The sequence below is a fragment of the Colobus angolensis genome, unplaced genomic scaffold, assembly GCF_000951035.1.
Source record: "Colobus angolensis palliatus isolate OR3802 unplaced genomic scaffold, Cang.pa_1.0 Scaffold37, whole genome shotgun sequence".
In the NCBI taxonomy this organism is placed as follows: Eukaryota; Metazoa; Chordata; class Mammalia; order Primates; family Cercopithecidae; genus Colobus; species Colobus angolensis.
Window position 1 is genome coordinate 5,163,093 of NW_012117043.1, and position 9,258 is coordinate 5,172,350.

A 9,258-nucleotide genomic window follows, 5' to 3' on the forward strand; every position below is an offset into this window, starting at 1 on the left:
GGCGGAGGTTGCAGTGAGCCGAGATTGTGCCTCTGCACTCCAGTCTGGGCAACAGGCCGAGACTCAGTCTCACAAAAAAAAAAAAAAAAAAAAAAGAATAGCTGTGTCAAGTAGAATTACAAACTTTTATAATTCTTTAGGGTTGATAATCTATCTTTAATGGAAAAATTCACAGAAAAAGAGAGGCAAGGTGTATTTTAACTTGCCTTAATAGGAAATGATTTTTTGAATGACAAAAATCAGCTAACTTTCTGAAAAACTGTATCTAAATCACCTCATATCAATGGTATGTCCAAATAAGGTACCTAGTACATTTATCCTGAGGAAATTATTAAAAAGTGATAAGCTTTTAGGAAGCATTTATATGCTTATTAAGAATCCTAAAGTCAGCTGGGCGCAGTGGCTCATATCTATAATCCAGCACTTTGGGAGGCTGAGGTGGGCAGGTCACTTGAGGTCAGGCATTCGAGACCAGCCTGGTCAAAATGGTGACACCCTGTCTCTCCTAAAAATACAAAAGTTAGCCAAGTGTGGTGGCGCATGCCTATAATCCCAGCTACTTGGGAGGCTGAGGCAGGAGAATCGCTTGAATCAGGGAGGTGGATGTTGCAGGGAGCCGGTATCGCGCCACTGCACTCCAGCCTGGGTGACAGAGTGAGACTCCATCTCAAAAAACAAACAAAAAAATAATCCTAAAGTCAAAGGGGCATTAATTATTCAGGTTGAAAATCATCCTCAGGCCGGGCGCAGTGGCTCACACCTGTAATCCCAGCCCTTTGGGAGACCAAGATGGATCACCTGAGGTCGGGAGTTGGAGACCAGCCTGACCAACATGGAGAAACCTCGTCTCTACTAAAAATACAAAAAATTAGCCAGGCATGGTGGTGCATGCCTGTAATCCCAGCTACTTGGGAGGCTGAGGCAGATGAATTGATTGAACCCGGGAGGCCGAGGTTGTGGTGAGCTGAGATCGCGCCATTGCACTCCAGCCTAGGCAACAAGAGCAAAACTCCATCTCAAAAAAAAAAAAAAGTCCTCAAATTTCTAGGTAAAAATACCATTTTTATGCATCATGTCTCTTTAGAGATCTTTTTAAATGAAAACTAAACCAAAGAATCACTTGGCTCATGGCCCCAGTTGAGATGTAGCTTAACATATGGCTGAACTACATAGCTTGGGTCAGGAAGAAATAAGACAGAAGCACAATTTGTGCTCTAAAACTGAGCACACATATGAAACACTATGTGGGGGTGTTGATTTATTACTCCACTCTACCACCAGATCGTCTTGGCAAAGAGTAGTGTAATTCTGAATAATCTTGGCCGCGTATAATCATGAATATGCAAATTGGAGGAAAACCCACATAAGATAAGGACACAGACAAAAGTATTTCTTTTAATAACTGTTGGAATATTATTCCATCATTAGTCTAAGGGTAAAAATCAGGTATTACTGGCGAAGGACAGGGGCTGGGGCATGAGTACACCTAAGTTCAATTCCTAATATAAATTTGGCTATTCAAGATTTTTAGTTTCTGGACGGGTGCTGTGGCTCACGCCTATAATCTCAGCACTTTGGGAGGCCAAGGTAGGTGGACTGCCTGAGCTTAGGAGTTTGAGACCAGCCTGGGCAACATGGCAAAACCCCATCTCTACAAAAATTAGCTGGGTGTGGTGGTACATGCCTGTGGTCCCAGCTACTTGGGAGGCTGAGGCAGGAGAATGGCGTGAACCCGGGAGGCGGAGCTTGCAGTGACCTGAGATCCGGCCACTGCACTCCAGCCTGGGTGGCAGAGCGAGACTCCGTCTCAAAAAAAAAAAAAATGGTACGAAGAGCCAGATGCCAAAATATTTTTAGGTGATTTTGAAACCATCAAGAATTGAAATCTTTAATTTATTTAAGTAAAGTTAAGATTATTCAAAGAAAAATCTCAACATAACTAGAATTCTAGAATGTATCATACCGTATTTCAAAATATAGAAATAAGGCCAGGTGTGATGGCTCACATCTGTAATCCTAGCACTTTGGGAGGACAAGGCAAGAGGATCCCTTGAGCCCAGGAGTTTGAGACCAGCCTGGGCAACCTTGTTTCTACAAAAAAATCCAAAAATTAGCAGGGCATGGTAGTGCCTACCTGTAGTTCCAGCTACTCAGGAGGCTGAAGTGAGAGGATTGCTTGAGCCCGGGAGGTCAAGGTTGCAGTGAGCTGTGATCATGCCACTGCACTCTAGCCTGGGAGTGAGACCTTGTCTCAAAACAAACAAACAAAAAAAAACGTAGCAGTAAATGATTGTGAGCTTATCAACCTATTCTGGAAGATATATGTTCCAAACAATCTCTAGATGAGATAACAGCTCCAAAGTCCTCCCTTTAATATTATAAAATATCATTAAATGCTAAACAAATGGCTTAGATTTTAGGATTGAGGTCACTAAAATCAGTGTGGTCACCTAAAATTTGTATCTTACCTATAAAACTGAACAGAATGATATGCTGACTCATGGTGCTACAGGTCATTTTAAATAATTATCAAACTTACATTTAAAAAGAACATGGCTGGGCACAGTGGCTCATGCCTGTAATCCCAGCACTTTAGGAGGCAGGGGTGGGCAGATCACCTGAGGTCAGGAGTTCAAGACCAGCTTGGCCAACATGGTAAAATTCCGTCTCTACAAAAATACAAAAAAATTAGCCAGGCATGATGGCAGGTGCCTGTAACCCCAGTTACTCAGGAGGCTGAGGCGGGTGAATTGCTTGAACCTGGGAGGCAGAGGTTGCAGTAAGCCGAGATGGCGCCATTGCACTGCAGCCCGGACTACAGAGTGAGACTACATCTCCAAAAAAACAAAAAACAAAAAAAAACCACAATAAGAATATGAAAAAATCTTTTCTTCCTAAGATTTTCTAGGCAACTAGGAAAGAAAGGGATAAAAACAGTCTGAATGATAATTCAGACTAGCCACATGAGATCAGCTTTCCACATTTGTGAAATATAATCATCATCTCTACTGAATGTTACTGAAAATGAAAACAGGGTAAAATATAATTGCAGAATACTGCTTTAGAAAAACTTTCACAGAATCATATTTAGGTAGTTTTCCCATTCACTTCATATAATCTGGATTCATTCATGCCATAGTGTTTATTTATACTTTAAAGTAACAAGTCCACTTGTACACATTGGTTTCACAGCATCAATAAATTTGTACACTTTGAGATTTGTTTCTGGGTTATAATTCTTCCTCTGGTTCTCGTGACCGTTTGCGAGTGCTCAAGGAACCTTCTGTTTGCAATGAACATGCAGAAGTAACAGCAGTATCTCTAAATCCTTGAGGCTGAAAGATAAAAAAATATATATACAAATATGATTTAAGAACATCTGAAGACTGATCTTAGAAATATTTTTAAGTAATTAATAAGAAAGCTACTTTATTCTAGGGCCAGGTGCGGTGGCTCACACCTGTAATCCAGCACTTTGGGAGGCCGAGGAGGGTGGATCACAAGGTCAGGAGTTCAAGACCAGCCTGGCCAACATGGTGACCCCCATCTCTACCAAAAATATAAAGATTAGCTGGGCACGGTGGCGCACACCTCTAGTCCCAGCTACTCTGGAGACTGAGGCAGGAGAATCGCTTGAACCTGGGAGGCGGAGGTTGCAGTGAGCCGAGATTGTGCCACTGCACTCTAGCCTGGGCGAAAGAGCGAGACTTCGTCTCCAAAAAAAAAGAAAGTTCTTGAGATAGAAATTTATCAACCACTGTGAATGAAGAGGATAAACCTCACGGATAGATGCCTAAGCCCGGGTTATATTAAGAGTATTTTATATATACTTATTTATACACTTGCATACACACACACAGAAATAACATTGCATTATAAAAATGTTCTGTAAAGGACAATCCTAACAAACTTTACGATAGCTTTGTTAGAAGAAGTAAAAGGAAATAACCTAAGTCTTAGGTACTTTACAGATTTATTTTCATAATTAAATATTCTAAAGTTTTCCATCTAGGATATTTCTCTCTTTTTTTTTTTTCCAGCTAGGCTATTTCAAATACACCTGGGCAGTGCAAAACTAAGTGGATAATTCCGTTTCAGAATCTCTATTTCTGTTTATGTCCTTATAAAAATGAGATAAAGCCTGGCCTGGTGGCTCACGCCTGTAATCCTAGAACTTTGGAAGATTGAGGAGGGTGAATCACTTGAGGTCAGGAGTTTGAGACTAGTCTGGCCAACATCGCGAAACTCCGTCTCTACTAAAAACACAAAAATTAGCCAGGCGTGGTAGCATACACCTATAATCCCAGCTACTAGGGAGGCTGAGGCAGGAGAATTGCTTAAACCAGTAGGGCAGAGGTTGCAGTGAGCCAAGATTGTGCCACTGTACTCCAGCCTGTGCGACAGAGACAGACTCCATCTCAAAAAAAAAAGAGATGCCAAAAATATATTTGGCTCAACACTATTGATAAATATGTATATTTCAGCCAAAAAATGTGTGTTCTATGATGTAAATTCACAGAAAAATTAACATCTTAAAGTGGGTTATATTTGGTGGCTACAATAGATCTATAATACCTACAGACCAAAATAAATAATGTTAGTATTTTTTCTTTTCTGGAAATCTTCAACAACTTTCACTTTAAAGATGTTTAATATCCTGACATTACATATGGCATGGAACACACTACCCCAAAATAAGTATTTCCTCTGTTCTTAAGAATAAATTTCAGTCCATTTGTGACTACAATATTCTGTATACACTACTATTTTGGGGACAATGTTCTAAGCATCAAAAGCTGTCCTCAAATATGCTTGCTGCCTACAGAAGTTAACAGAAGCAAGTTGTAAATTCTCTCTTTAGATAATTACTGCCCATCAATATCAAAATCCCACTCTAATGAAATAACACTGACTTTGATTTGAAACAGTACTGTGGATTCCTTCTGGCTGGGTGACTTGTACAATGTCGCCAACCTGCTTAAAGAAAAAGAATACATACATACAAACACATGAACTTAATTAATTAAAAGTTCAGATGACCAAACTCATAATTTAAATGTATAGGTTTATTATATTAATAATTCTATTATTCTTCTCTAAGAACACAAAAAGGAGAGAAATATTAAAAATACACCCTTCAAATACCCATATGTATATAAGAGTTTATAAGAAATTTTAAAGCAATGTAAAAGTCCAATGACTGATTCAAATAAATTATTTTATATATGATGAGATATTACTTATGCTAAAAACTAAAGGTGGAAGAAAATATTCAAAGAGATAGGAAAGTATTAATAATATACTAAATAACAGTTATACCATATAATCCCATATTTGTAAGTATGTATATACACATCTAAAAAAATTGATAGAAGACTACAATCAAAAACTTAACAGTTGTTATCACAAGGTAAAGATTGCTTGCTTATATTTTCCAAACTGTCTGCAGTAATCATGTTTTTTTCGTTATTGCTGAAGAATTATGTTAATTTCTTATACTACAAATGAGAAACACTTACTCATATTACACCAATAAAAATAGCTAGGAAGACATTGTTTTAAAATGATGCAGCCCAGGCATGGTGGCTCATGTCTGTAATCCCACCTCTTTAGGAGGGCAAGGCATGAGGATCACTTGAGACCAGGAGTTTGAAGCCATCCTGGGCAACAGAGTGAGACCCTCATCTCTATAATAATAATATAAAATGATTATGTCCCAAAAATAAGTCATGACAGAACAAGATCTGCTTAGGTGGGATTTTACTATATATATATATTTTTTATTTATTTATTTATTTATTTATTTTGAGACAGAGTCTCGCTCTGTCACTCAGGCTGGAGTGCAGGGGCGCAATCTCGGCTCACTGCAAGCTCCGCCTCCCAGGTTAACGCCATTCTCCTGCCTCAGCCTCCTGAGTAGCTGGGACTACAGGCGCCTGCCACCACGCCCAGCTAATTTTTTGTATTTTAGTAGAGATGGGGTTTCATCATGTTAGCCAAGATGGTCTTGATCTCCTGACCTCATGATCCGCCCACCTCGGCCTCCCAAAGTGCTTGGATTACAGGCGTGAGCCACCGCACCCGGCTGATTTTACTATGTTTTATACAAAGTAATATAAAACTGAAAGCTAAAAGTAGCTGAGAAATAAAATTCTAAGCTCTTATTAACTATAGTCAAGTACTGTAACAGTAACAAATATAAACAAAAACCTTTAAAATTGCTTTTTGGCTGGGCGCGGTGGCTCACACCTGTAATCCCAGCACTTTGGGAGGCCAAGGCAGGCAGATCACCTGAGGTCAGGAGTTCGACACCAGCCTGACCAACATGGAGAAACCCTGTCTCTACTAAATTACAAAATTAGCAGGGCGTGGTGGCGCATGCCTGTAATCCCAGCTACTCAGGAGGCTGCGGCAGGAGAAATCGCTTGAACCTCAGAGGCGGAGGTTGTGGTGAGCCGAGATCACACCACTGCACTCCAGCCTGCGCAAAAAGAGTGAAACTCCATCTCAAAAAAAAAAATAAAACCCACAAAAAACTGCTTTTAAGAATTACTTTAAAACTGATACACTGTAACTTATTCACAATAGCCAGAGGCAGAAGCACCCACGTGTGCATCCACAGATGAATAAACAAAATGTGGTATGTACATACAATAGCATATTCAGACTTAAGGAAGAAAATTCTGACACATGCTACAACATAAATGAGCCCTGAAGACATTATACTAAGTGAAATAAGCAAGTCACACCAGAACAAATATTATATAATTCCAATTATATGGGGTAGATAGAGGAGTCAAATTCAGAGACAGAAGGTAGAATGGTTGGTGACTGTCAGGACCTGGGGGTAAAAAAGAACGAGAGTTAGCATTTAATGGGTACAGAGTTTCAGTATGGGAAGATGAAAAAGTTCTGAAAATGGATGATGATGGTTACACAATATGAATGTACTTAATGCCAGTGAACTGTATGTAAACATAAAGTGGTAAGTTTTATGTTATATATATATTTTAGCACAACGTGATAAAACTGAAATAAAAAATACAGATTCTAACCTAGAGGAAAATAAGATTCTCAGAGTTATAAGTGACATTTATTTACACAAAATAGAATGATTTGTTTTCAAAGACAATTCAAAAAGTACATTTTGGCTATGATTTGTTACTCTCTTAATTTTGAAATTGCCCCTCTTCTCAGACACAATTCAAAAGAAAAACAGAGACCAAAATACAGCCAAATCCAAAATGTCCTATACTCCATAACTGCAACTTTAAACATGAACAAAATAACTGCTAATATGTAATACAAGAATAGCTATGTTCAGGCCAGGCGCGATGGCTCACACCTGTAATCCCGGCACTTTGGGAGGCCACGGCAGGCAGATCACGAGATCAGGAGTTCAAGACCAGCCTGGCCAACATGGTGAAACCCCGTCTCTACTAAAGATACAAAAAAAAAAAAAAAATTAGCCGGGCCTGGTGGCACGCACCTGTAATACTAGCTACTCAGGAGGCTGAGGTAAGAGAATCACTTGAACTGGGGAGGCGGAGGTTGCAGTGAGCCGAGATTGTGCCTCTGCACTCCAGTCTGGGCAACAGGCCGAGACTCAGTCTCACAAAAAAAAAAAAAAAAAAAAAAGAATAGCTGTGTCAAGTAGAATTACAAACTTTTATAATTCTTTAGGGTTGATAATCTATCTTTAATGGAAAAATTCACAGAAAAAGAGAGGCAAGGTGTATTTTAACTTGCCTTAATAGGAAATGATTTTTTGAATGACAAAAATCAGCTAACTTTCTGAAAAACTGTATCTAAATCACCTCATATCAATGGTATGTCCAAATAAGGTACCTAGTACATTTATCCTGAGGAAATTATTAAAAAGTGATAAGCTTTTAGGAAGCATTTATATGCTTATTAAGAATCCTAAAGTCAGCTGGGCGCAGTGGCTCATATCTATAATCCAGCACTTTGGGAGGCTGAGGTGGGCAGGTCACTTGAGGTCAGGCATTCGAGACCAGCCTGGTCAAAATGGTGACACCCTGTCTCTCCTAAAAATACAAAAGTTAGCCAAGTGTGGTGGCGCATGCCTATAATCCCAGCTACTTGGGAGGCTGAGGCAGGAGAATCGCTTGAATCAGGGAGGTGGATGTTGCAGGGAGCCGGTATCGCGCCACTGCACTCCAGCCTGGGTGACAGAGTGAGACTCCATCTCAAAAAACAAACAAAAAAATAATCCTAAAGTCAAAGGGGCATTAATTATTCAGGTTGAAAATCATCCTCAGGCCGGGCGCAGTGGCTCACACCTGTAATCCCAGCCCTTTGGGAGACCAAGATGGATCACCTGAGGTCGGGAGTTGGAGACCAGCCTGACCAACATGGAGAAACCTCGTCTCTACTAAAAATACAAAAAATTAGCCAGGCATGGTGGTGCATGCCTGTAATCCCAGCTACTTGGGAGGCTGAGGCAGATGAATTGATTGAACCCGGGAGGCCGAGGTTGTGGTGAGCTGAGATCGCGCCATTGCACTCCAGCCTAGGCAACAAGAGCAAAACTCCATCTCAAAAAAAAAAAAAAGTCCTCAAATTTCTAGGTAAAAATACCATTTTTATGCATCATGTCTCTTTAGAGATCTTTTTAAATGAAAACTAAACCAAAGAATCACTTGGCTCATGGCCCCAGTTGAGATGTAGCTTAACATATGGCTGAACTACATAGCTTGGGTCAGGAAGAAATAAGACAGAAGCACAATTTGTGCTCTAAAACTGAGCACACATATGAAACACTATGTGGGGGTGTTGATTTATTACTCCACTCTACCACCAGATCGTCTTGGCAAAGAGTAGTGTAATTCTGAATAATCTTGGCCGCGTATAATCATGAATATGCAAATTGGAGGAAAACCCACATAAGATAAGGACACAGACAAAAGTATTTCTTTTAATAACTGTTGGAATATTATTCCATCATTAGTCTAAGGGTAAAAATCAGGTATTACTGGCGAAGGACAGGGGCTGGGGCATGAGTACACCTAAGTTCAATTCCTAATATAAATTTGGCTATTCAAGATTTTTAGTTTCTGGACGGGTGCTGTGGCTCACGCCTATAATCTCAGCACTTTGGGAGGCCAAGGTAGGTGGACTGCCTGAGCTTAGGAGTTTGAGACCAGCCTGGGCAACATGGCAAAACCCCATCTCTACAAAAATTAGCTGGGTGTGGTGGTACATGCCTGTGGTCCCAGCTACTTGGGAGGCTGAGGC

The 9,258-nt window shown here is 40.1% G+C and overlaps 1 protein-coding gene across 1 annotated transcript in view; it reads right to left on the minus strand.

Annotated features, from left to right (window-relative positions):
* Window positions 1–3,116: 3,116 nt before the first annotated feature.
* RAD51C (RAD51 paralog C) overlaps window positions 3,117–9,258 on the minus strand; it is a 47,996-nt gene continuing 41,854 nt past the window's right edge. Inside the window, exons 6-7 of the mRNA XM_011953680.1 lie at window positions 4,914–4,974; window positions 3,117–3,335 (exon numbers count right to left, since the gene is read on the minus strand). Coding sequence (XP_011809070.1) covers window positions 3,231–3,335; window positions 4,914–4,974 — 166 coding nt within the window. The 3' untranslated portion in view covers window positions 3,117–3,230. The remainder of the gene's footprint in view (window positions 3,336–4,913; window positions 4,975–9,258) is intronic.